We start from the raw sequence: 27,810 nt of genomic DNA, 5'->3' as shown, positions 1-27,810 counted from the left end.
TATCGAGTTGTTGACCTCTCGATCAAGTTAGGTTTTTAATTTAGTGGAAAATTATTGAAAGCTATGTGTCATTTAGAATTAAGCTTCATACTATAAGCGTGGCAGACGTGGTGGGACGATTTAAAGAAGCAAGCATCTTGCTTCCTCGCTAGTCGCTATTGGAGATTGATGGCCGGCCCATTGGTATCTATCTAGAACATAGAAACAATTGAACAAGTATAGTACGCGTAGGTTATTATTTTTATTTTTTAAAAAGTATCATATAAGAGCCTCAATGTTCCCTTATATAAAATCACATAGGCTACGCTAAACTTATTTAGCTAATAAACTAAATTTTTAATCTAAATTTTAAATTAATATGTCGCTGAATTATTACTGCAAGCTAAACATTTTTTTTTGTTTGCTTATGTTCCTAGCCTTATGCCATTATTTCGGGAGATTCTACTCTATAACTCAAACTCCTAGCAAAAAAAATTTTTGAGAGAGAAAGACCGTAGTCCTAGCAATTTCATCAAAGATATATTTTTATCACATTAGATGAAGCCTTGTTGTCTTGCCTATCTAATGACTGGGGCTATATAAAAAAATAGTTTTAATTGAGGTAGAAGCAACACCTTGTACTTTTCTTATTCATAGTGGTGCAACACTAATTTAACACCATGCGGTTGGTAGAAAAGATTCCATATGAGTTAAGCCATTACGAAGCTCAATATGACCACTAGAGAGGTTACCACGACCTGTGAAATTACCCAGTTGACCTTCTGTTCATTCGATCTAATTTGGACACACATACATAAACATTCTTGTGTCTATCAAGGTGTTAATTTGCATACACCCACCTAAGAAAGATGAGTCAGTTTTGCAAATAGCTCAAGGGCCTACCCTATTCAGCAGCACAAGCATCATCCAAACATCAAACAATGCTATCTATGATCAAGGTTGTATACTACCAATCCAGATTTGAAGCCCCTGTCCAATTAGTTAAGAATCATATCAAACAGCTGGGTTGATGAGGGACCACTGAGTTAATATTATATCATGCTCAACTAAGCATACAATTTCTCCAACCACCCTAGATAAAGAGTTATTGCATATATAATTCTACATCTAATCCAAACTATCAGGAAAGAGTTTTACACAGGACAGACAAAAGTTTGTGCAACTACCCACTTACCTCACTGTAAGTGACAACTAAAATGGTAACTTATAGAAGAATCCAAGTGGGTTCGTAGAGAGGGATGATTATACTATAGGTGTGGATCATTAGATTATCAAGATCTTTGCTACCTCCAAAAGCAACTACTCATACTAAGCAAAGGAGAGCAGGGAGTGCAACAAATGGAGAGTACTAGACTAGCAAATTGACTACGTTATATTATATACAAACTCCGAATGGACTAATCTAGCAAATTAAATTACGATTATTATGACCAGACCAAACGAAAAATATTTGGTTAATCCTTCTTAGTCTCCATTTGTTGCATATCAGATCAACTAACAGGTATCCTCCGTATACCAATTTCAACCAACTTGAGAGAAAGGTTTAATGCCAAGGGCTTCTTCGTTACGCATCCGAGCAACCCCAACATCTCCGCATAATTTAATGCAAACCCTTTAGGAGGCTTCGTGAAAATCCCCAACTCGAGCAATCTTCCATATTTGCTCTTTTATTCAATTACTAATGGAATTTAGGGACGTTTCTAGAACGTTCTACAATTTTCTAGAAGCTATCCCCCCTCATTTTGTATGATACCAAAGCTTAGAAAATAGGGAAATCGCGTGACTTAACTAACAATATTGCTCACGAAGGCAGCAAGCTACGCAGCACCAAAGACTAATCTAACCCCGACCCTACATATCGGCCTCCTCAAACTCTTCCAAAGTGCGAGGGTTATATTAGTCAATCTGCAAAAAAAGTTGACCACTTTACTTCGTTAATTAACAAGCGAAGTGCTTAATTAATTTGTTGTAAAATGTAGAAAACTACCACCACTTAGAGTAGTTAACCGACGATTAGCTGCAACTTTCGCTTGTTGTTTTCGTTGCTCGTTACCACCGTCACTGGCTCCCGCCAACCGGAGGTTGACGCGCATTTATATATGCTCGGCTGACCCCAGCCCCAGCCCTCCCTCGCCCCGTGAACCGGAAATTTATTTTTCCCCGTCTCTCTCTCTCTCTCTCTCTCTCTCTCTCTCTCTCTCTCTCTCTAATCGCTGCTTTGGTATACACTTTTAGAAGCGTTGATCTTCGAGGACAACTGTCTCTCTCAGAAGCGTTGATCTTCGACGAACTGTATGTATATTATCCTCATAGCTTAGAGAGAAATGGATTAAAGCAGTTTAAATGTATTTATATTGTGTACGTATTTTGAGTAAATATTGCTTGCTTTTAATTCCACTTCTTCTCAGGTTTAGTAAAAGGAACCCCAACCACCCTGGTTCGGTGCTCTCTCTCTCGTCGCCTAAGCGTTGAATTTAGTGGCATGGAGTTCGTTTTAAGAAGGTGAGGAGGAAAAGGAAAAGAGAGATAGAAAGACAAAAAGGAAACGAGAGGGAAGGAACGGAGATTAAGAGACCGCACCTTGAGAGAATGCGGACGACACCGCCGAGGGGGAGCGGCGCGCGGAAGACCAGTCACCGCCGGATCGCCGATTTCCTCGCCGAGGACCAGGAATCCGACAACGAGTCCTTCACCAACGCCTTCGGCGGAGTCGGTGACGAGGGGATGCTGCCAGTGTTCCTCGCCGACCAGAGCGATCTGGTCGAGGTGATGCTCGAGCTCGACGAGGACTCCATGGTGGTGCGGAGCGTCACGCCGACATTCGCCGCCATGTATGGCGGAGCGCCGGGGCAGGATTCCGGCGGACGGAGCCTGAGCCGGTCTTCATCGACGTCGTCGCGGATCCGAAAGAAGTTCGCGTGGCTTAGATCGCCGTCGCCGCGGCAGTTGTCGCCGTCGTCCGGGAGAGAGGAGGCTGCGGCGTCGTCGTCCTCGCCAGTGGCCACCGTAGCCCTCGCGGCGAGAGAGAAGAGGCGGATCCAGGCGAGGTTGAACCGGAGCCGATCCGGAGCGCAGCGGGCGCTCAAGGGGCTACGATTCATAAGCCGGTCGACAGGATCGGTCGAGGCGGCGGAGCTGTGGAGGAGAGTGGAGGAGCGGTTCAATGCCCTCGCGAAGGACGGGATGCTCTCCCGTGACGATTTCGGGGAATGCATAGGTAATAGGTCTCTCTCTCGTGCTTGCTCTTGATCTATTCCGATCCTTTTTAGTTCGTTATTGCGGTCGGGTTACCGCCAGGTGAGGCGTTGAGGTGACATTTGTGAATTTTTGGGGGTGATAGGTATGGTGGATTCGAAGGAGTTCGCGCTGGGGATATTTGACGCGCTTGCGAGGCGGAGTCGGCAAAATTTGGAGCGGATTACGAAGGAGGAGCTCCACGATTTCTGGCTCCAGATCTCCGATCAGAGCTTCGACGCCCGTCTCCAGATTTTTTTCGACATGTAACCTATTCTTATTAAATCTTCATCTCCATTCTAATTCCGAAATTAAGAAGATGGATTTATTGGTTTATCGCAGGGTGGATACAAACGTGGACGGGAGGATAACGAGGGAGGAAGTACAGGAGGTGAGTTTAAAACTCCAGCAGAATTCCCTTTTTGGGTCTTGTCTGGTCAACTAAACCTTGGCAGCTAATACTATTCGCGGGTCCCGTTCTGTAATTTTGATCAAAATACATTTGCGGGTGATTGGTTCGATCGCAGTTGATAATTCTTAGCGCTTCGGCGAACAAGCTGTCGAAGCTCAAGGAGCAGGCGGCGGAGTACGCTGCGCTGATCATGGAGGAGCTCGACCCGGAGAATCTCGGCTACATCGAGGTACGTCTCCAACTTCCAATTTCACCCCTCAACTATCAAAATATTACGACCCGCCATTGTTTCGAAAAGTGGCAGCGGCTGTTACTGACACGCCGCTTATTTGATGTTCCAGCTGTGGCAGTTAGAGGCGCTGCTACTCCAGAGGGACGTCTACATGAACTACAGCCGTCCGCTCAGCACCGCCAGCGCCGCCGGATGGAGCCAAAACCTCGCCAATGGCGGAGCGGCAGCCGGGACAGGGGCAGGGGCTGGGGCCGGCAGCAGTAACGCCGCCGAGCCGAAGCGCCCGCGGAGGAGGTGGGGGCCGCGGCGCGCGGCGGTGAAAGTCAGAGTAGCGACGCAGGAGAGCTGGCGGCGCACGTGGGTGGTGGCGCTGTGGGCGGCGGCCATGGCGGCGCTGTTCTCCTGGAAGTTCGTCCAGTACCGGCGGCGGGCGGCGTTCCACGTGATGGGCTACTGCCTCCCCACCGCGAAGGGCGCGGCGGAGACTCTTAAGCTCAACATGGCGCTCGTGCTGCTCCCGGTTTGCCGCAACACTCTCACCTGGCTGCGGTCCACGTGGGCCCGCTTCTTCGTACCCTTCGATGACAACATCGCCTTCCATAAGGTATGATGAATCGATCTCTCCTCATGGAAAAACCAATTCTCCTAGTTGGTCAGCTGTCGTACTCCAAGACAGTCTTGGAGGCGCCGAGGCGGCATGCCGTCTTCTTTTAATTAGATGATGTGGTGGTGGGGGGGTGCCTCTACTGGGCCAGGATTTTGTTCTCCGACAGTACAATAGTAGTAGTAATTATGTCTTCTAAACGGAGGAGCCTTTGGCTCTTCTTGTCGCCGCAATTTAATTGGCCCTTCGCGTGAGACCCCACACCTCAGTATCAATTCAGTTGAAGTGCATAGTCCCACAAGAAGCTCCAATCTTGCAAGCGGACATGGCAGTGCTCTTCATGTCTACATGTCTACATGTCTACATGAAACGTATAGACGCTTACTGACCGACACGTGATCAATCATTTGTGGGACCCGCCTTGCGAGCTGTAACGACGACCCTATTGACATAATCCTCGTCGTAGTTGGTGACTACTGACTAGTCTCGGAAGACCACCACTACTTTAATAATTAATAATACTACTACGGTTACCTTTCCTTAAGAATGCTCATCTTTGTTATATTATCGTTTTTCCTTCTTAATAGATGATTGCAACGGCGATCGTGGTCGGAATCATGCTCCACGCGGGCAACCATCTCGCGTGCGACTTCCCACGTGTGATCGGGTCGAGCCCGGAGAAGTACGAGCTCGTGGCCCCATACTTCGGCCAGGAGAAGCCCACCTACCTGACCTTCCTCTCGAGCATCGAGGGGGTGACTGGAATCGCCATGGTGATCCTGATGACCATCTCCTTCACACTGGCGACCCACCCGTTCCGGAAGAACGGTGCAAAGCTCCCCTTCCCGCTGAATCGGCTCACCGGCTTCAATGCCTTCTGGTATTCTCACCACCTCCTCGGCCTCGTCTATGCGCTTCTCCTCGTCCACGGTTACTTCTTGTACCTCGTCCGCAGGTGGTATCAGAGAACGGTATGTCCTCTAACCCCACAAATTTTTTTTTCAAAGAAAAAAGTTTAGTAAGTTTATCGTAACCTTGAGCATTGCTCACTGAACTATAGATTAAGCTTCGAGTCAATGAACATCCCATCACGTTAGATAACGATAGGTCTAATATAGTATGTCACAAGTGATCCCCAGTGATATAACAAAACAAAAGATAGGAAAAGAAAATCCCAAGGGATTCTCCGCGCTACCTAATTCATCTTGTTAGCTCCCATGATGGATGTTGAAAGTGGAACTCAAGAGGATTTTAAAGGCTTTCTTTTTTTCCCAAAAACCCTTAGAAAAAAGTTGACTTTTTCTTTTAAGCAGAGATTTAAGCCAATCCTGTAGAATCTTAACAAAAGTTGTAGGGCCTGGTAGATTTCCTACTTTACTTTTAGAAGAATCCACAATAGTTTAAGTTTTATTACTTTTAGGAGATTCTCCTCGCTCCGTAATTATGCTTTTTAGCTCCGGCGATGGACGTTTAATTCAAAAAATCTTCATTACATACATTAAACTTTAGAAAAAAGTTTGAATTTTTTTGTAGTGATTTAAGAATCCCAGTAGAATATTAATAAAAGTTGTAGGGTCTGGTAGATTTCCTACTTTATATTTAGGAGAATCCGACAATAGTTTAGGTTGTATTATTAGATCGTTGTATATCAAATTTGGGACATGTAGCTACGACTGCTCTGTAGTTTATAGGTGTCAATCATTCTTGGCGGTGCGGATTACCACCAAACTAACGTATTTATTGGCGAGAACCCCACTTAATTAAGAGAGGTTCTTCGCACTTTGCACTTCTCACATGGGCGGTTGCCCAAAGCTAATTATTATAGTGGCTTCCAGAGCAAACCCCCCCCCCAAAGCCTAGGTCACTATCTAAATTCTAAAGCTGTCGAGGCATCTAAGGAAAAGGTCTAAAGGAGTATTCCATTGATGGCAGACGATGCCTCGTCCCACCAACCCATTGTTTCTATGACCTTGCCACTGATTTAGCCGCCAGATGCGGGACTTCAATTACACCTCTAAATTATATTTCTAGGATGTCCTATGAGGGGGGATAAGAGTATATTAAATGGGAAGGTGAATTATTAGTAGGCAGTAATATATAAAGATGTTAGCTAAGTAGGCGAGAAAGTTTGAACTCTTCTATTCATTGCTGTATACGGGCATTGATGAGTTATTGGAAACAATAAACTATGCAAGTCTGAACTAGAACTAGAAAATTTGCTATATTCATATTTTGTTTCATTAATCCAGACCCACAGTTGTTTTTCTTTTCCACCAGACATGGATGTACATCTCTGTTCCATTGCTGCTCTATGTGGGTGAACGAACATTGCGAGCCTTACGCTCCAAGGCTTACTCTGTTAAGATCTTAAAGGTAAATGATTCGCTCCTTACTAAATTGTGTAGTTTTCTATTATTTATGGGACCTAGCCTGTCTTATAGTTAACTAAGATTGTAAGCACTTGTTGTGTATCATCATTATACCCTAAAGATACTAACATCTTCCATAATTTATGTTATGCTGTTTGTTTAGTGATTCATCCTAGTTTGCTTTAGATTACAATGATCAATCATTATCTAGAATCAAACCGCAAAGATCATCCTGGGGAACAACATTTCAAAAGCATAGTTAACAGATATTTGTCTTTTGCAGTGGAATCATGTTCTTTATTGGTTCACAGGTTAGTCATAAGAGTAAACTAGTAAGCATTATTCTGTTTCCTAAAGGCTCGATTTGTAGGTTTCATCCAGCAAAGTGCTTAACAATCTGAACCCTCTACTCGTAGATGTTAATACCTTTGTATTATATACCATTTTTGTTTTAGGAACACTATCGTGAAAACTTATCTGAAGTCAAAATACTGAACTCAGAAAGACTAATATTGTTTAAAGCATTCAGGTTTCCTTGCTACCAGGAAGTGTCTTGACTCTGACAATGTCTAAGCCCTATGGATTTCGCTATAGAAGTGGGCAATATATCTTCCTTCAGTGTCCCACGATCTCTCCATTTGAATGGTTTGTGCCTCCACCTCTACTTCTCAGTCTTCCCTTGTTTAAATTGGTCACATATGAAGAGTTCTCCTTCTGTTCCAATTCTTCCATAACAGGCACCCTTTCTCCATCACTTCTGCTCCTGGTGATGAGTACCTCAGCGTTCACATTCGAACCTCCGGAGACTGGACAAAGGAGCTGAAACGTATTTTTGTTGACAACTACTACTCATCAAACTCAATAGGCAGAGCTACATTCAATGAGTTAGGTGCAGTACAACAAAGAAGGTTGGGAAACCACACACTAAATCAAGATCTCTATGGTTCCTTTGTATTGAAAGACAAAAAAAAAAAAAAAAAAAAAAAAAAAAAAACACTTAAGACTTTAAATTTCGAATACAGCTTGCCAAGATTGCTCGTAGATGGTCCTTATGGTGCCCCCGCTCAAGATTTCCGCAACTATGATGTTTTACTTCTTGTGGGGCTTGGAATTGGAGCAACACCTTTTATAAGCATTCTCAGAGACCTGTTGAACAACATTAAATTAGCAGAAGAATTAATGGTAAAATTTCATGCGTACTATTATTCTTAACATATCCTTTTTATGTTATGAAGCCTTTACTTATTACATTTGTGTGTTTGTCTGAAATTCTTAGGACTTAGCAATGGAAACTAGCAGGTCTGAAGATAGCATGAATAGCTTCAGCTTCTCCACAACAAGTAGCAACAAGAAGAGAGCATATAGGACTACCAATGCCCATTTTTACTGGGTTACTAGAGAACCAGGATCTTTTGAATGGTTCAAAGGAGTTATGAATGAAGTTGCAGAAATGGATAATAAGGTGATCGTTCTGCTTTTCATGTCCCATACTTGTGTGCACATTTCCATGGGAAACAATATTGTTATACTGATAGCTGAACGTTTTTTATGCCTGAAATAGGGTATAATAGAACTGCATAACTATTTGACGAGCGTATACGAGGAGCGTGATGCACGAACTACTCTACTCACAATGGTCCAAGCTCTAAATCATGCCAAGCATGGTGTTGACATCGTCTCTGGCACCAGGGTAACATTCTTTCTATGAAAAGATCATTGCTAGGTGGTTTCTTAATATACAAAAATAATAATTCAAACAGAAAAGGGAAAAAATGTGAAATTTGTCTATCACTCATGACTCAAAACGGATGCATCAAAATGAGACTGAATTGCTCTACTCTGCAGTTAAAAGTAGTACTCTGTCCATTTTAGAGTTCATACAATTGCTTTAGAAGTTCGTAGTATGTGTACTACATGCCCGACACTGTTTTTCCATTTCCACTCACCTGATTAAGTTCTTAAGATATCCTAGCTAGTTGTGTTCATTAGGCACAGTTATTGACTGTTTAATAGAGTGTCTTAGATCTAAAAAATCTAGGGTTCCCACTTCCGACTACTTCATCCCTGAACTTTGAGTAATAACCTTCAAAGAATCTTAATCAAGTTGATTGGGTCATGTACAAGACACAGAGAAATGCATAGTGTCATGAGCTCTTGGTCGGCTAAGTAGTATATGTAAATCAGCATATATGGTAGGCTATCTATGCAACCACTATTGCCCATGTTGATGCAACTTACACCTACTGAATTCATCAATTGGCAGGTGAGGACACATTTTGCAAGACCCAACTGGAAAGAAGTCTTTGCCAGAATAGCTTCCAAGCATCCCAATGGCACAGTAGGTAGTATACTAAACTGGAAACTGGAAACTGGAAACGTCTGTCAACTAAATGCAGAAATTCAAATGATTTCCTAATCAGTAATTCATCAACCTTTACTTGAAATCTTTTGATGCATGCAGGAGTATTTTACTGCGGTGCACCAATGTTAGCTAAGGAACTGAGAAGAATATCTCATGAAATGAACCAAAGAACGACGACACGCTTCCACTTCCACAAGGAATATTTCTAATTGTCCCAGTGGGAGAACCAACACAGATTTTGTGTAATTTTTTCAAAGTAACAGAATGTATAATTGTACATAATATAAAGTAGAGAAGGTGTTAAGCATCTGAGTTAACAAAATGGGGAGGAGCAACAGCCATCTCAAGAGTCAATTTTCTAAGGGTTACACATGTATACATCATAATTATTTACAAATGTTGAACATATACGGGTAACAATATGAATGCACACATTTATTCTCTTCCATCTTTTGCTTTTATTAATCTTCCTTCTTGTATCCATATCATCCTAGCAGACACAGCAAAACACCCATAATAGAGTCGTCTGCGTACTTCTCTTTTTCATTATTTCAGATAGTATTATATCTGAGGGAGTTCCGTTCTCCTAAACTTTTTTTATTAGGCGTTTAGTATATTTTAAAGCTTTACAGAAACAAGTGAGATGAGAATTTATCAGGATGAGAGTAATCCTGCTCAGTTTGGAATTGCAAGGACAGAGGTAATCTTGGCATGATATAAGGACAGCAGACAATGGGATGTTCTTCTCAACTAAAAGTTGCAAGCAATCAATGGCTGCAAAGTTTGATTGTGAATCTTCCCTATAATTATCTACTTTCTTAAAATTCTTATCCTTTTTATGAAAATAGATGTCATTAACAAACATGAGTATGCGATTGTCATCAAAAGTTATAATCTAAAATACAGCGATGAATTTATGGTACTAAACAACTATTAGAATAATAGTATTTATAATTAATATTATATGAGATCAATGGTGGGGTGGATTGCACATGAGAAGACAATAATAAAAAAAATAAAAATTTTCCATGTTCATGTTCATGTCACGTGAGTACCTTTTGGTTTTGTATGATATATTATTCTTATTATTTTTTTTATTTTTCTGTCATACTTTGGTATCAGATGTCTCCTCTCACTCTCTCCCACTTGGCAATGGCTACCGCCAGGTGCTCTTAAGAGTCACCAAAGCTCGCAGCTTTCCAACTGGGACCAATGCCAACTTCCCATTTCTTTATTGGTTTTTGCTCTCCTCCCAGAACCCACCTCCTCTTCTGATCGCTCTTCGACCCTGCTCCTCTTCGAGAATCCCAAATCCCTTCGTGGGCTCTTCTCCTCTCGAGAAGCCCTTCAAAACTCCATATCGCGCTTTAACCCCTCGTGGCTTCTGAGCACTACTTCTTGCTCTCCTCTGCCTCTCAATGGCAAGCTATTCCATGGCCTCCTCGCTCTGTACGTGGCTCGTGGCGTCGTGCGTATCGACTCCGTGCGATAAGGATAATTTCTTGATGGTGCCGACGAGGAAGTGTAGGAGGAGGAGGAGGGAGGCGGTCGGGAAAGCGAGCTCGTGTTTGGCATTTGAACCCTGTGCGGAGTTTTACAACTCGAGAAGTGGATCGATGTTCTTTGGGGAGAATGGCTTCTCCCTCTTTGGACCATTAAAAGCAGAGGCTACTCGAAGGCAACATCGGAGGGTTGCATGCGGTGCTACCGTCTCAGGTAACAAGTTTACTTTTTGTTTATTTGTTTGTTTTTCCTTCTATGGTTTTTCCTATCACAAATGTTTGTTGCAAGTATGATTCTGTTCTTTAGCTAAGATTAGTTCATATGTGGAAATATATTTCAATAGATCCAGCTTACATATCTGGCATAATTTTATATGTAGTTTCTGTGATTTGAAATATTAAATAGGAGTTAGGGCCTAGGGGATTAACTTGTTGCAGTGATGCTGGAATGGTTATCAGATTCAATTAGGACCAATAACCTCTGTGCCTTCTCTCCTGGAAGGGTGAAAACATAGAAGAGATCTTTATTAATTGCTTGATACTTTGAATCTTGGGTTATTATATGATCCATGAACTTATATCTAGATGGAAGAGTAATAGAGTATTCATTTTCAGTTAATGTGCTTTTGACCAGAAATGTCGAAAGAAACTAAATTGCTGCTCTGCTAAAACATCCTAAATTTCTTGAAGAAATGGTGGGTGTCCGTTATGGACTTTGGAGATATCCAAAAACTTAAAGTGAACCATATTGGATTTTCATGGCCCAGATTCCATGATATTGTCCGAACTTTGATGATAAAACTGCCACTACAGTACATTCAATTGAAACTTCTTGGTCTTGGATACTGGCTGAGGAGACCTTTAAGTTTGTGGTAGCAGGAGTAAGGTTTATTTCCTTTTCATGATGCAGGTAAAACTATGGCAGTAGCTATACAACCTGCGGTGGTGGTTGCAGAGAAAAATAAATCCCATACGAAACAGAGGAGGGTTGTTGTGACAGGGATGGGTGTTGTGACTCCACTTGGAGATGATCCTGATACTTTATACAGTAATCTTCTTGATGGTGTCAGTGGCATAAGTCAAATAGAGACATTCGACTGTTCCAACTTTCCAACGGTGAGATTGATCATTTCATATTACACTCGGTTCCTTTGTTTGATAACAAAATTTAAACAAATTCTACATCATTGTTCATACAACGGTTTGAAGCTTTAGCAACTGTGACTTTTGGTGGACTGAGGGATGTTTGACCTCTCTTCCAGTTACTGATGCAGACATTGTTCTCCAGAGAATAGCAGGGGAAATTAAATCTTTCTCAACAGCTGGATGGATAGCTCCAAAACTAGCTAAGAGGATGGACAAGTTCATGCTTTACTTACTTATTGCTGGTAAAAAGGCGTTAGTGAATGGTGGAGTTACAGAAGATGTCATGAGTCAGTTGGACAAGGAGAAATGCGGAGTGCTAATAGGCTCTGCAATGGGTGGAATGAAGGTAGATATTTGCACTTTATTCAACTATATATAGCTAACAGATGAAAAAGTCCAGAAGAAGCTGACAGCTTTCCTTATGGAATTGAAACATCTTTCATATATTTTTTATCAGTGCATATGGACTTGAAGAAATTGATATATTCCATCATCTGCAAATAAAAATTCCATGAAATACTAACCAACTTCAATAAAATTTGTGCATCTGTGAGCAGGTATTCAATGATGCAATTGAAGCTTTAAGGGTTTCATACAAGAAAATGAACCCTTTTTGCGTACCATTTGCAACGACAAATATGGGTTCTGCTATGCTTGCCATGGATCTGGTAGTCTAAATTTACTGTCACGGACATGCGTAAGACCTGTAAAATTTTCAGGAATAGTTGCGATGAGGTTCTTATGCACCTTTCTGTGACTACAGGGTTGGATGGGTCCTAATTATTCAATTTCAACTGCTTGCGCTACCAGCAATTTTTGTATATTGAATGCAGCAAACCACATAATAAGAGGTGAAGCAGTAAGTTACTTCTGTACCTTGCCTTCCCTTAAAAGAGTTTGATTTGTGGCTGTTTATCTGAATGTTTTGCTTTTTCTGATTCTAAAGCTTTGTACTGCAGGATATGATGCTTTGTGGTGGCTCTGATGCTGCAATTATACCTATAGGTTGGCATTTGCTTTAGTTTATTATAAGCATTCTACCTTTTGAACTTCTTGATAAATGACATTGTCCCCAAAACTTATAGGATTAGGGGGTTTTGTGGCATGCAGAGCACTTTCACAAAGAAATAGTGATCCAATTAAAGCTTCACGGCCTTGGGATATTGTAAGCATCATTTATGATATTCACTTACTTCATATTAAGCCCCCAAGCAAAAATTACTAGGTAGTATTGTCCTAATTTGCAGCCAGACTATCGATGTAGCAGTGCCTAAACATTTCAGATGTATTGGTAAGAGAATGGGGATACTGAATTATTTGTATACTTACCTGTTCAAATATTTTCAGCCTTGCTTTATGTTACATTAGAACTTGAACCAGCGAGTTCTACATATTTGTTTCATATAAAAATGTTGAGGAAACACAGAGGAAAAGAATGGAACTCCATAGTTATCTTATTAATTTGAATTCTTTAACACAATACGCTGATCGTTACTTAAAAATTCTCAACTCATTAATTGATATTTGCCGGTTCATAACTTCCAGTTCAAACCTGTGTAACATGCCAACGCTATATAATTTTTTCATATCTGAAGCAATTCTGAGGATGCCTGCCATCTTTCAACTGCACATAATTGACTGGGAAATTAATATAAGGTTCTTATTCTCCTTGCATGGTCCTATCTCTTTCCTTTCTCTTTTTTTTTTTTTCTAAATGATTACATTTCTCTTGGCAGTTTATATATCCCTTTTATTACATCGCCTGCATAGACAGTACCTTAATCCATTGATGTTCATGCCAATCAATGTCTAACAGGATCGAGATGGATTTGTAATGGGAGAAGGGGCCGGTGTGCTTTTGTTAGAAGAGCTAGAGCATGCTAAGGTTGAATTACGTGCAATTTTTTTATGGATGAAGAATATGGAGAAGGTTATAAAATTTATATTTGTTTAATTTGAGTCTCATTTTCTTTACTGTTCCTTTCTGTTTGCAGCAAAGAAGAGCAGATATTTATGCTGAGTTTCTTGGTGGAAGCTTTACCTGTGATGCATACCACTTGACTGAGCCTCATCCAGAGGGTACACGTGCAATTCGTTGTCTTTCTTTTTTCATTTTATATACTCGTTGTTGAATAAAACTTCTATTTGATATTTTCGAAAAGGCACCGGCATTTCCCTTTGCATTGAGAAGGCTTTGTCACAATCTGGAGTGGCTAAAGAAGATGTCAACTATGTTAATGCTCATGCAACATCGACACCTTCCGGCGATCTGAAGGAATATCAAGCTCTTCTACGTTGTTTTGGTGATAATCACCAGGTATGGCCGTGTGTTGGACAAGAATTTTTATCGGATTTGGTTTCTGACAAACTTTTTTACAGCTAAGAGTGAACTCCACAAAATCAATGATTGGTCATCTACTAGGTGCAGCAGGTGCAGTGGAAGCCGTTGCTACAATTCAGGTAAAAATTTTGAACTCTTCTATTGTAGTTAGCAAAAATCTGTAGCTTAACCTAGTTAGAGGCTGTATCACCAAAAGGGCATTTGGTTCAGCACCAATCCAGTCAGATGACACTATTTGCTGTTTGGGGAACTAGTCCTCTGCTTCATTTCTTTCTCTTTTAGGAACCCATTAATGTTAAGGGTTTTCTTTTGCTTTACAGACTTAGGAGCCTATTTTGTAGTTTTTCTCAACTCGGTAGTCAAATTTTCTTGTGGTACTGTGCAGGAGTAGCAGTAGCAACTTTCAGTCTATAAAACAATTACTAAAAGAATTGACCTGTAGAGTTGCTTGGTATTCTCTTTCTCTGATCCCCTGGAAGTGTTTGACTTGCTGCTTTACAAAGAGTCACCATATTATTATTTTTTTGTTGCGAAGAACATATCAAATCTTTCGTCACTAATATCATGAAAAAACCTTAAGAAGAGTCAAAAGATGAATCGAGTCAAACGAAGGCTCTTCTGACATGTGAAACATATGATTTTGAAGTGCCTGGAGAAAAGCGTGATTAGAGCTTCAGTTTAATCAATTGCTTGAAGAATTTGCTCATGGAGTTGAATTTAAGAGTGTAAGACTACCAGAGGCATACAACGTGGTGCATATAAAAGTGTATATATATAGCTGATTACAGAAAAGGCATCATAGCCTAATGCCTGCTTCAAAATAATCGCAGCATAAAGGCTTTCTTGTTCATAGAAAAGCATAAATAGTTGGCAATTTTTGGATTCTAATTAAGATGCCCTCTTGCATAGATGTCTTTCTGTGCTTATTTTCTGAGCCTTGATCTTAATGTAGGCAATTCGGTCAGGATGGGTCCATCCAAATCTCAACCTTGAAAACCCGGAGAAGAATGTGGTACGTTCTCTTCCGCTATTGCTTTTCTTTCCTCTCAAGAACAAGTGGTTTTCTCTCAGATTTTCACATAAGAATCTCATGACAAGTACTATTATTGGATTCACTATTATCCATACCTTTAATGAAAATTAAAAGTGATAACTCATCACCCCTGGTTTTCGCACATTTGACTCTACTGACCAGACCAAACATTTGGATTCAGGATATGAATATTTTAGTGGGCTCGAGAAAGGAAAGATTGGACGTGAAGGTTGCACTATCTAATTCATTTGGTTTTGGTGGCCACAACTCATCCATTTTATTTGCACCTTACAAGTAGTTAGCAGAAGAGCTTCAGAGGAGTGTCAAATAGTTCTTTCTTCCTTCACTTGTTCCGTTGTTCTGGCCAATTATGGGAGATCTTCAGCCGACTTTATCTGCTTGATGCACATCCATCACCCAATTATTCTGGGAGCATTCTTCGTATGCTTGTTTTCCAATATATGGCAGCAAATGAGATGGTGCTCCTTGACTTCAGGGAGAAACTTACAAGAAAATATTCTTTCAGTCAGCCAGAGGCATTGCCCGGCATTTGAATACTGAAAACTGATTTAATGACCATATGCCAGCTGGTGATTTATTGAATTTGCAACTACTAACAGTGTACTGAATGCAATGAAGTAAACTTATATTTCATTGTATGCTTGTTTGTTGCTTCAAAAGTGTTCTTATTTCATTGTTGCTTTTAAGCACCATGGAAGGATGAGATGAATCATTCAGATGGGAGGCCAGAAGAACAGGATGTGGGTTGTGGAGAGTCCCAGTCTGAGTCTGTGATCGGTGCACTTATTCACAGCTATCGTTATCACAAAGTGCAATGAAAGAGTAGCTCATCCTTTTGTAAACATTTGATCATAAATCTATAAAAGAGTTTGTCTCTGCGTATATGAACTTGCGGCTAGTCTTTAATAAGATGTTCAGATGTCAAATCAGGCAAATAAAAGAAACAGCTGGCTTCATCAACCAATCGATCAGTCGCGATACTAACGAGGAAAGACTATATCCACGTGTTAATAATAATAATAATATCTAGTTAGAAAGATTTTGATTGTTTTGAGTAGAAGATTTAGATCGCCCATTTTTACGGTGAAGATCGAATCTTTGAATCAAGAAGAGTTTTAATAATTAAAGGTAGTTTAACCCAGACTGATATTAATTTTTTTTTTCCACCCAGCTTGGAAATGCTATAAATAATGTAGACAATATGATATCATAGTAGTATGCGTCATGTTAAATTGAGTCCATAAATTCTTTGGGGATGCTTCAATTCATTTGGCCCACTTATTACCTCCAATTCTTTTTCTTTTTATTATTATTATTTGAGGAGAAGCCCGCAGAACCTTATAGAAGAAGAGTAATTGAGAACTATATATTGTACTCGGACGCTATTGGACTCAACCACTTGCATTTTGTGGGCCACCGAAACAGCTATCTACAATTAAGGCCTCCTCGATTTAAAGTCCTTTGAAACTAGCAATTTATGGGCACTACCCTAACTCTATATGCCCATTTATTTTATAAGGCAAAATTACAAACTATATTCTAAATTTTAAGAATATCAGAATGGTTCTTCTCTTTCTGTTAAATTTATTATTTCAATCTCTTTTATTTTCTCTTGTTTAAGATTAAAATTTTCAAATCTTAGTTACTATATATCTCTTTTAAATATATAATTTTAAAATAAAAATGTTCAATTATCTTTAAAAATGCGGGTGGTATGAATATTCATGTAATACTAAAACAATGAGTTTTTTTAAATCACAAGGGTATTATCGGTGGTGATATTTAGCATATCTATTAATCACAACGAAGCCATTGGACATTGAATACTTTGCATCTGTGATCATTTCTAAGCTGTATATCTTGTAATATATTTTAATATGTCATATGAATTTGTTATAATGTGTTATTTTATAGTGTTATAGATGATTATCAAGTTGTGAGACTTGTTCAAGGGTAATCACCCGATCTCTCTCTCTCTCTCTTTTATTTTATGTTTTGTATCAGGCTTACGATAGTTCTGTTTATTAATGAAATTATCATCTATGTCTTTTTTTTTTTCCTTAAAAAATAAACTAAAAAAAAAAAAAAAGAGGAACCATGAACCTTAACCACTTGTTGAAGGTAATATATTATCTTGCCCTTCACCTTGAGATTGCAAAAGGCTGGATTGTACTCATATATTTTGTGGGTATTGCGAATTGCTTGTTTCTAGCTTTGTAGAGTAGCCAATAGCCATTCACGTTCTAAAAAAATGGATCATATGCATAAATTCATCAAAAATTAATCTTAATATTTATGGAGAAAATCAAACTCAGTGCTGATCAAACCTTAATTACTGAGCTACGATGATGGTGGCGGCGTAACAAGCTAATCAAGCTTAAACGGAAAACTAAAACTAATGGAGAGACAAAAGATTCTACAGAGCTATCAATCTAAATCTGCAATCAAGCAATATTGTTGCCCATTTGCTGTCATGTTACCAAGGAAAATTAAATCCCATTTCTATTCTCCTCAGATCATTTGGTCGGCAAAGGTACGCAAGTAAATCGAGAGAGAGAGAGAGAGAGAGAGAGGAAATGGTGGAATTAATGCAAGCAAAAATGTCATTAATCGAACATAATTATCTACATTTTTTTTTTCTAAATTTTGTTGTCTTCCTCCCCTAAAATGCATATCTTCCCATTCTAGCCGTCCTCTTCTGGGCCGCCGTCAGCCCACCTTCTCCATCCCACAATCTCACGACGCGGCCGTTGAGCGCCGTTATATCTTGGTAGTCATACCACCCGAGGTCTCCCCTCCACCCAACCACCATCCCCTCCATCCTCGAAGCTCCTCCCGTCCACGGTGCCGTCATCTCCACTTCAGCTCCATCAATGGGCTCACTAACGCCGTCATCATCGTCAACTTCCATCTCCATCTCCTCCTCGCCGTCCTCATCCACGTGGCGGAATCCCCCTCCGCAAGCCGCATCGTAGTACGCCGTGAATCGGACCTTGGGCGTGCGCGGAGACGGCACCATCGGCTCCGTTTCCTCCCGAGCCGGAGTCACTACGTCAGCTCCGGTGGCTCCCACGATCCTCGGGGGAGGGTGGGGAGGAGGGGGAGAGGGAAGAGCAGAGACGTCGGATCTGGAACCGGCGGACCTGATGCGCCAGAGGCCGATGGCTGCGGCGATCACCGCCAGCCACGTCAGCAGCGAGCTGGCGGCGATGGCGGGGAGGGAGTAGAAGCGGAAGGCGAGGAGGTCGAGGGGCATTTCGAGGAGGTCCATTTTGGGAAGACGAGGTGACAAACTTCTCTCTTGTAGCTGTGGAGGAGGTTCCTCTTGTAGAATTGGGGTTTGGGTTTGGGTGACGAGGAAGTGGTGCGTACTTAAAAAAGAGATGGGAATAAATCTTAGCCGTTGGATCCGAAGGCATCGGATTGGAAGATGCTCGGAATCGGGTGAAGGAGATGCCGAGGTTGATCCCAAAATGCCCCAGTGAGAACTACTGGGATCGTTCTTTCCACGTGATGGCGGCTACGTCTGACACGTCGACATTACGATTTGGAAAAGATCTGTTGGGCCCCATAACGAGGTCTGGTAATTGGTAAAATGAGGACGATGAGATGAGAGAGAGAAGCTGTGACTTGGAAGGATCTACTCGTCTTTTAACAACTCATCTTAGCCTCTTTTTTATTTTTTATTTTTTATTTTTTGATAAATTAAAGTTGCTCTCATTTCTTTTGGCGGGTGGGGGGGTCCTAATTATGAGCCGTTTTAAGAAATAGTTCGTGAGAAATTTTCAGCAGTTTGGGCTGCCGATGATCCCTCCACGTCAGCATGGGTTCAGATGCTTAGTCAGATTGGAAAAAGTCCAAGATTGATGTTAATTTGAGCCAAAAATTGTATCACGTGGACAAATATCAGAAAGTCATATATAAACGAATGCTTCCTGACAGAAAGAAAGGTTGAGTGCTGGATCCAACATATAACAAATAATTAGTCCCATATTAAAAAGGGAGAGTACATCGATTTTTAAACCTTTGTTTAAGTTTAACTTGAGTTGGATCTCGAAATCTGCGTCAAATTTTTGTTAGACCTTATTGCAATTTATCCCTCGTCGGAGATGGAGTTGGCACAGTGAGACAAAAGGAAAGAGTTTGGCCTGATATCTTTAAGAAAGGGATGCCTGTTATTATCGTTGGGATTAAACAAACCAGAACAGTCTAAAGGTGAGTAAACTATGTGAAGAGCTTTAATATATATATATATATATATATATATGTGGCACAATCTTTGTCTCCCTTTTCACTGACTCTGGATTTGCTTAATTTTGTTTATTTTTTTTTAAAAATGTATGTAGACAGTTTGTTTATTAAGTTTTAAACAAAATAATTATAATTTATTTATTAAGTTTTTTATATGAGAATAAAAGGGGAGTTATATGTTACGAATTAGATATGGAAAGATATATTTGTAGGATGATCCTGAGATTATAATGTGTAGTAATCTCGGAAGTTTCGGATCTAATGGCTTTTGAATAAAGTCAAGATCTGGATGAAAAGTTATAATTAAAATAATAGAGTAAGGTCGAAGTAAAGCAGAATAATAATTAATGCGACGGTCGTCAAATGGCGGTGGATGGCTAAGGGTGGTGGTGGATGGTCGTAAGATATGGTGGCTGCAGGTGGTGAAAAGTGGCTAGGGTTTAGATTCGAATACGAAAGATTAAAGATATAACCTAAGATCCATTTGGTGGATACGATAAAAGAGACCTAGACGAGACGCAAATTCTTTTTTTTTTGACATTAATTCATTAATATTTTTAAAAATATTAATCAGTTTAATATTTTTGTGGTTAGATAATTTTTTTAACTGCTAAAATATAAAGTTGAAGTAATATATATATATATATATATAATGCTGATCAATTCAGCATTTTAAGACCAGACAAAATCACTGGACTAATTAGCCTTTTTTACTTAGAGATAAAATACTGATTAATTTAACGTTTTTACTAGGACTATCGGTAGACCCTATTTGATAATAAGTTTGAGGAATAATTTATTTCCATAAAAATAAATTAGAAGAGGGCTATTTTAGTCAAAAACTCGTAGAATCCGAGCAAAGCCGTTCAGTCGTACCGAATCGAATCGGATACGCTTCGTTCCCTCCTCCGCCGCGATCGAAATATAGAAGAGGAGATGGGAGCGGAGGATAGGAACTGGGATCCCGTCACCGCCATGGCAGAAGCGAAGCATGTAGTAGGGGGCGGAAGAGGAGAGGAGAAGAGTAACGGTGGAGCCCTCGCGATCCCTTCGTCTCCTATGGCGATCGACATCTCCCTCCCGCTTCCCCAAATGGAGCCTCAGATCATGTCAGTTCATCTCTCGCTCTCTCTAGATGGAGTCCTTTTCTTGTTGAAGTTTCGATTTCGTGAGATTAGGGAGATTTATTCGTGTATGCTTTCATTTTTCTCCAGTTTCGATGGATTATTGTGCATGGCTTTTGATTGTTGCTACTTGTTTGTGGAAATGTCTCTGAGAGAAATAGTACGAATTGCACTTTCCATTTCTTAGTTCCTACAGTGTTTGAGTCTTGCCAATTTTGATTAGATTGTCTTACCTTTTGAGCTCTTTCACTTGATATCTTGAATTCTCTAGTCGCTGCAATTATTAGTGCCCTGTTGTGGCTTTCTTTTGGGAAAGATTTCAAGTCCTGTTATTAACTGAAAAAGTAACTTAATTTATTAGCATGGTCATTATCTTCACCAGATAACATGCCATTTTCTTTTCCCCTGTTTTCATGTTAAATTGTATTTGTCCTAGTTGACGAACTAGTGCGATTATGTTATTCAGTTATTTTTTGTTTTCCTTGAAGTTCATTGACATTATTATTGGCACCACAGTTCTTACATACTGGAGTAAAGTATGTAACTTTCCATTATGTTTGTTAATTTAGTGCCAACACTTTAGGTAATTTACCAGATATTCCATGGCAAATAAAGCAAGTGAGTGGATTGTCGTTATATCTAGAAAGGATAGTTGGTTAATGGAGGAGTTCTCTTTTACCTTAGTGTTTGCAACTTGTACTCATGCAATCAAAGTGTTACATTCATTTTTCCCCTTTGTATCTTACATACAATTTTATCAACCCCATTTGATACATCAGGACCTCAAGATGGAACAAGTATTTTCATTCAAACTCTGTGATTTTATTTTTTCAAGAAAAAGAGCACAATATCTCATTGTTTACTTTGTTTCCTTGCATAAAGCATGCAAAGTTGTAGACTCTGATCCGAAAACAAATACTTATTTTTGCAGAAACCTTTGCAAGGATTTGTTTAGAAAATGGTCATCTATTGACAGCTCATGCTTCTCAATCGAGAAGGTTTCTGGTGGTATTACGAATCTCTGTGAGTTCAACTTTTTCAAAATGTCACCTCTATCTTGCTGTTCTTCCCAACATTCAAATCCTAGTATAATATCACATACTTATATACATGTAAGTACTGCAGTAAGAGATGCTACCACAGGCCATTTTATTGAATGGGTTGAAACTTGAAACTGCTGGTTCTTATTTAGGTTTTCTTATCTTTTAGCATTATCTGTGAAACATAAAATGAAAGATGTCCTGGACTGTTGTTAGAGAGGGACATTATAGCACATCATATTGGTAGTAGGCAGAATTTTCAACGCACAACCTATGTGCCTCAGCCACATTTGTGTCCTAATGCAGACCGCAGTTAACTGTGACAATTTTACCAATAAGATGCATGGCATTTTGAGGTCACCACATGAAGCTGTTGAACTGTTGTAGCTTCATATGAGTTAGTATAATTTTCCTCCAGGACGTGTCTCTGGAAGTATAAATATTCTAAACTTATATGTATCTTTCATGACCGTTAATTTGGTATAAATTTTAATGTGATGCTATGCAATTAACTATTGGAAGTTAAGATCATTTGCTTGTAATCTTCTGCAGTGCTGAAGGTCTCTGTGAGAGAGAGCAATGGCAATGAATCTCTTTTGACTGTCCGGCTGTATGGGCCAAATACAGACTTGGTGATTGATCGCAAGAGAGAGTTGCAGGTTGGTGATTCAGATTTGTGTCTAAACTTTTGAAGGTTGTGTAATATGTTCTCTAGGAGGTCCATAATATACCATTACATATTCATGTTCTATGATAAGCATACTTTGCATTCCTATTGTCATTCAAGGAAGCATGTTTCAGTACTTTTTTCTTTTACACATTGTGTTGTTGATGCTGGTAGTTTTTGATGTATTGATGAATTTGTATGAAGCTAGTCTTTTACTTCCTTTTTTGGGTTTTATGCTCTATCTAGCAATCTGGGGTTTAAGCAACAATTCGAGGCACGATTTTTCCTACTAAAGTATGCTTTTCTTTTCATTTATTTATTTTTTCCTTTGTCTTTTCATGTATAAATTTTTATCTCACTCAAAACATTTAGCAAATTTGTTAACCAAACATGCATGATATCTGCATAGTGGCTTATCGGTTACCTTTATCATGGTTAGGCCATACGACATCTCTCAGCTGCAGGATTTGGTGCTGAATTGCTTGGAATATTTGAAAATGGTATTGTTCAGTCATTTATCAATGCTCGGACGCTTTCACCCTCAGGTGATCATTTCTATCTATTAAATGGCCAATTCATGCATTTTGAAGGTTTTTTTTTTATTTTTTTAGAATGAAATAAGCTTATGTTATATTGTAACTAAATGGACCTAATTTTTACTTGTTCAACATGGCATCTTTCTTGTATACATGTGTAGTTTTTCACCGTGATAGATGCAGAGAAAATGCAGCTCTTTGAGGTCAGCAATATGAAGAGAGGATGCAAAACTAGTGTAGTACTAGGCTACTAGCTGCTCTATTATGCTGCAAGATGCTAGGGGTTCATTTTAGAATTTAGTCTTCTTAGTCCTAAATAGCCCTAAGCTAATGAGTGCTGGCTGAGATAATAAGCTAGAGACTGGTTAGTTGAAATGGTCAGCTGGTTCTCTGGTACGAGTCATGTTTCACTTGATGTCTAGATTCTTGGAGAACTATCTACTTTTTGTTTCTTATCAATGTCACTGGTCATTATATCTAGCAAAGTTGCATAGAAATGTGATTGTGGTAAAGTAGATTATGGTAGTATTGCTTTTCTCTAGAATGAATCCAAGTGAATCGTTTGAGAGAGCATGCTTGTAACATTCATTTTGGATGCCGTTTTCAGGATTTTTTTATTTTTTTATTTTTTGTTTTTTGCAGAGACTTTTCTGAGTTGGTCCACAGTATAGATTATTGAATGTTACCATAGACATACTTTGTGTAGTATGGGTCAGTGCTTATATGACTAAGCTGTCGGATCCTCATTAATCATTATTGCAGCATAATGGATGTTGCAAATTCAATGTGATATGGCACATTGGCATGTTATGAGATGCTACTTAAATCCTTGAATACATTCATATGTTGTTCTTTCTTTTCTTTTTCTATTTTGTCCTTTTCTTTTTCAAGCTTATGTATCAACTGTGACCTATAAGGACATTCTGTTTTGCACACTTGGCAATTGTAAAAGGCTGTTGATGACATTCTTTTTGCAGACATGAGTAACCCGAAAATAGCTGCTGAAATTGCCAAGGAGCTTCATAGATTCCATCAAGTGGACATTCCAGGTTCTAAAGAACCACAACTTTGGAATGATATCTTCAAGTTTTTTAGAAAAGGTTATTTTCTTGACTCTTGTATTATATATTATATGCTTGTGAAGTTTGTTGAATTACAGATCACATTTGAGTTCTGCCACATGCCACATGCCATTTGGATTTATTTTATTTCTTGCTATAACCTTCCTTTACCTGAATAATTAAGGTTTCATTGCAGCTGCTACTTTGAAGTTTGATAAGAGTGAGGAGCAGGCTAAGTATGAAGCAATCTCATTTAAAGAAATACATGATGAAGTTAATGAGCTCAAGGTATTTTTCTTATGATGTAATGCTTTTTGTCTCTTCCAAACACCTTACAATTGCAAATGATCTTGAATCTGTGTATCCTCAAGTTATGATGCCTCTAAAACATAGACTTCTTATTTTCAGTTTCTGTGCCTTCAAGATATTTATACAAAATCAGGTTTATCATTGTCGGGTTCCTCTTATGATTTCATATTCTTAGTGCAAGGAAGACATGATGTTATGTTGCAAGAAAATCTTTTCGTCCTCAATTTGCTTTCTCCTGTGCTTATTCCTTTCCTTGTAATGACACCAACTATCTCAATTTATTGTAATTTTTTCTCTTATATTGCCTATTAACCTCTGAAATTCTCAATTAAAATTTGAGTTTGGAAGGAATAAAATCCATATATCATCATGCCAAATTTAGTAAAAAGATAAAGGTAACTGTCGTTTTCCAATTTAGAATTAATGGCAGTGTACCAGTGTATGGCATCTTTCAGCCTATGCAAGTTAGACATCTGGTGACTGGACACTATTTGATGGATCCAGCACCTTTGATCTGCCAGTGCATCCCAGTGGCCTTGCTCTTTATCATTGTAATTTGAGCGAAGCTTCTTATGGGGCTACCCCCTGCAGGAATGGGCAGTTGCTCATCCAAATATGTCTGAGTACTTCAATGGTTCTAGTGATCTTCATTATGTGGACACCATTAATTTTATGGAGATGTAGGTTCCTCCTCTGGTGCATATTTTCATTGCAATTATTTGCTGACAGGATCTTACAGACCTTTTGAATCCCCCTGTTGTCTTTGCGCACAATGACTTACTTTCTGGAAACTTGATGCTGAATGATGCAGAAGGTATATGTTTTTGCACTTCCTTATCTCCACTTTTTGATGATCATATGGTTCTACATTTTTGTCCCTTCACATATGCTATTTCACTTGTATATTTTAGAAACTTGCCCTCAACTTATTTTGGTGCCATATTCTTTGATAGAGAAATTGTACTTCATTGACTTCGAGTATGGGTCGTACAGCTATCGAGGCTACGACATTGCAAACCACTTCAATGAATATGCAGGCTTTGACTGTGATTACAGCTTGTGAGTTGCGTCCTCTCTGACAATGCTTAAACATTTATAGAGAAAAGGATGACCTAGAGAAGTCAGCTAATATCTATTGTTTGCTTAGTTCTGGCTTGTTTATGATGTTACCTGATGTAGGTACCCAAAAAAGGATGCACAATATCATTTCTTCAGGAGTTACTTGCTACCTGATAAACCAGATGAGGTATGTAAATTTGATGGTTCACCATCCTCTATCAATATAATCTGAAAGATCGTTGAAATGTAGCTATTTGGTCAATAAAATTAATGGAAAAGATGGATCTCTCTTTTTATTATATTTGTCCGCAAAGTCATCTTGTTTGTATGATATTATGCTAAATTGGACTATATGTAGCCTTGGTCCTTTCAAGGCAGCAACCCTTGCCATCACATTTTTCCTATTATGTGCTAAATTAACTGAAGTAGCTGAAAATGCCTTATTTGAACTATCTGCTTGTCTTTCTCTGAGTCAAAGGTATCACCCAGTTGGTTGTTTAGACAATCCTGTTTTGCAGTAGAGGTCATTGACAAAGTGTCGAAGAGACTTTGCTTCGAATGTCACTGTATCTCTGAGTGCCTTATTTAATTGAGATTTGTACTGATGCTATGCAAAAGTTCTAACAGTAGCAGTTTGCTCTTATCACATATTGGCTTTGAACCCTCACAGATCTATTTACCTCTCTTCTCGTATTTACTTAAGCAACATTCCTCATAGAATATTTTGTGTAACTATTCTTGGAGCAGTTATTGTGATGCATTTCAGTTATAACAACAATTTCTTTGATAAGCAGTTTTGGCAAACTCAGGTTTAACCTTTCAGAGTTTATTACAACTGTTCGCATAGATACATGCTCAAGTATGTATGATATTTATTCCGAGATTTGTATCAATAGTTCTTCCTTGCATACTATAAACATATTCAAACCCTTGGAAGATATATTAAAATGTGATTTGCAGAGAGTACTCAGCCTGGTCTTGTTGCCAAGCCACACAACAATTCATTATACAGTTATACCTGCCATGAAATGGAACAAGAGATAATAGTGGCCTACAAAATTCACTATTTCCAAACAGTTTGATATGTGAGAAGTGGGGAAAAAAGAATACTTTTCTTCTGAAATGTGCTTTATTATCTGCACCTTTCCTGTCCAATTATTTCTTCTGTCGTTATAGTCTTCTTGCTTTCAGGTGCCTGACAAAGTTCTTGAAGCCCTTCATGTGGAAACAAATACTTTTAGGTTAGCGTCACACATTTACTGGGCACTGTGGGCTCTTATCCAGGTAACGTTTCCTGTCTCTTGATTTGCAGAATAGATCAAGTGATACACAATATGTATAAAACAAAAAATACATTTACTTTCTTATGAAATGTAGGCAAAGGTGTCTCCAATTGATTTTGATTACCTCTGGTACTTCTTCCTTCGCTACGATGAATACAAGAAGCAGAAGGAAGCCTGCTTTTCCTTGGCCCAAAAATATATCTCTGGGACAGGCACTGGTTGAATCATCATCTCATTGCCAGCCAATGTTACTCTATTGCTATGTGTTGTAGATCAATTTGCAGAGACGTCTTCCTGAATCTACGTACGATGCATATATTCTTTTTTGTAAGGCTTCTTTTTTTAAGGCAAAATTTAAGTTATCGTGCCAAGTCCTATTGGACTCACATATTGTAATTCTTTTTCAATCATGTTCCGGAACAAGACAGTATTCTTAGAATCGCAGGATTTGCTATTCTTACTAATAAACAGTGGAGTTCATTTCTATACTTCTTCGCATCTCATCAGCACACAAAGTTAAGACCTTTTACTTTATGTTGAAAACGGTACGAAAAACGTTATAAGAGATTTCTGATGCACCTTTGAATTTGCAGATGCTCCATTCCAGGGTCTTAATATCTCACAAATGCAAAACGGTGGAATTTGCAAATACTCAGTTGATTTATGCATGTGTATATAATTTTTGAGAATCTTGAGGCTCATTCAAAACTTTTTTCAAAGTTTTGCACCCATCTATGGAAAAAGTGGCAGAGACTTGCAGTTCTTATCCTGCCCTTTCTTTATGTGCTCAGGGCGGCGGATAAATGCCCTTATTAGTCAAAGTTAAAATTTAGTATGTCATATGGGTTTTATGGTCGTCGCACACCAGTGATAGTTAGTTTCATACTTCTGCTGCTGAACCTTCTGAGTAAATCTATTTATCTGGGTTTTAATATATAATTATTAATTTCCAAACTTGTTTCAGTTGTGAGTGGGCTCAAGCATCACTCTCTCTGATAAAAGAGGGGATAAGATGTTTGACAAACAAGTCTCGACAAGGATTCCATGAGCTGTTGATAGATCAATCACGGTTAACACTTATCGTAGTTAAATGATTTGACCAAACATCTGAACAGTTTACAAGTATGAGGACTTCAGACTACAACTCTCAAAGGATTGTGTTGTAATGTTCAGCTCTTGTCATCCACCGGCATGCGAAGAATTACGTCCAAATGGCGACAAAGA

At 39.2% G+C, this 27,810-nt stretch overlaps 4 protein-coding genes across 4 annotated transcripts; 3 read left to right on the top strand and 1 right to left on the bottom strand.

The window, feature by feature from the left end:
• Positions 1-2,457: 2,457 nt before the first annotated feature.
• On the top strand, positions 2,458-9,661 carry LOC140785323 (respiratory burst oxidase homolog protein E-like). The gene is made up of 14 exons (XM_073133206.1): positions 2,458-3,217; positions 3,341-3,500; positions 3,577-3,625; positions 3,762-3,875; positions 3,988-4,482; positions 5,070-5,453; positions 6,760-6,855; positions 7,381-7,496; positions 7,589-7,759; positions 7,874-8,033; positions 8,128-8,313; positions 8,413-8,541; positions 9,115-9,193; positions 9,313-9,661. The coding sequence occupies exons 1-14, from the start codon at positions 2,590-2,592 to the stop codon at positions 9,420-9,422; spliced, it is 2,877 nt and encodes a 958-aa protein (XP_072989307.1). The 5' UTR covers positions 2,458-2,589; the 3' UTR covers positions 9,423-9,661.
• A 757-nt stretch (positions 9,662-10,418) lies between these two features.
• LOC140780650 (3-oxoacyl-[acyl-carrier-protein] synthase II, chloroplastic-like) lies at positions 10,419-16,138 on the top strand. Its single transcript, XM_073126343.1, has 13 exons — positions 10,419-10,929; positions 11,626-11,831; positions 12,004-12,207; positions 12,419-12,529; positions 12,625-12,720; positions 12,821-12,866; positions 12,947-13,026; positions 13,678-13,746; positions 13,856-13,940; positions 14,024-14,178; positions 14,241-14,321; positions 15,155-15,214; positions 15,417-16,138. Exons 1-13 carry the CDS (start codon positions 10,632-10,634, stop codon positions 15,531-15,533), a joined length of 1,608 nt encoding a protein of 535 aa, XP_072982444.1. The 5' UTR covers positions 10,419-10,631; the 3' UTR covers positions 15,534-16,138.
• Positions 16,139-17,836: 1,698 nt separating this feature from the next.
• LOC140796804 (uncharacterized) lies at positions 17,837-18,598 on the bottom strand. Its single transcript, XM_073149932.1, has one exon. The coding sequence runs from the start codon at positions 18,525-18,527 to the stop codon at positions 17,919-17,921; it is 609 nt and encodes a 202-aa protein (XP_073006033.1). The 5' UTR covers positions 18,528-18,598; the 3' UTR covers positions 17,837-17,918.
• Positions 18,599-20,356: 1,758 nt separating this feature from the next.
• On the top strand, positions 20,357-27,074 carry LOC140780648 (probable ethanolamine kinase). Its single transcript, XM_073126341.1, has 11 exons — positions 20,357-20,616; positions 21,563-21,654; positions 22,224-22,330; positions 22,778-22,883; positions 23,852-23,974; positions 24,132-24,223; positions 24,974-25,058; positions 25,198-25,303; positions 25,424-25,490; positions 26,495-26,587; positions 26,681-27,074. The coding sequence occupies exons 1-11, from the start codon at positions 20,444-20,446 to the stop codon at positions 26,807-26,809; spliced, it is 1,173 nt and encodes a 390-aa protein (XP_072982442.1). The 5' UTR covers positions 20,357-20,443; the 3' UTR covers positions 26,810-27,074.
• The last annotated feature ends 736 nt before the right edge of the window (positions 27,075-27,810 follow it).

The sequence above is a fragment of the Typha latifolia genome, chromosome 1, assembly GCF_019914945.1.
Source record: "Typha latifolia isolate L0001 chromosome 1, TyphaL0001v2, whole genome shotgun sequence".
NCBI classification, from domain to species: domain Eukaryota; kingdom Viridiplantae; phylum Streptophyta; class Magnoliopsida; order Poales; family Typhaceae; genus Typha; species Typha latifolia.
The sequence above is the reverse complement of the archived record's forward strand: the minus strand, read 5'-3'. Positions and strand labels throughout refer to the sequence as shown.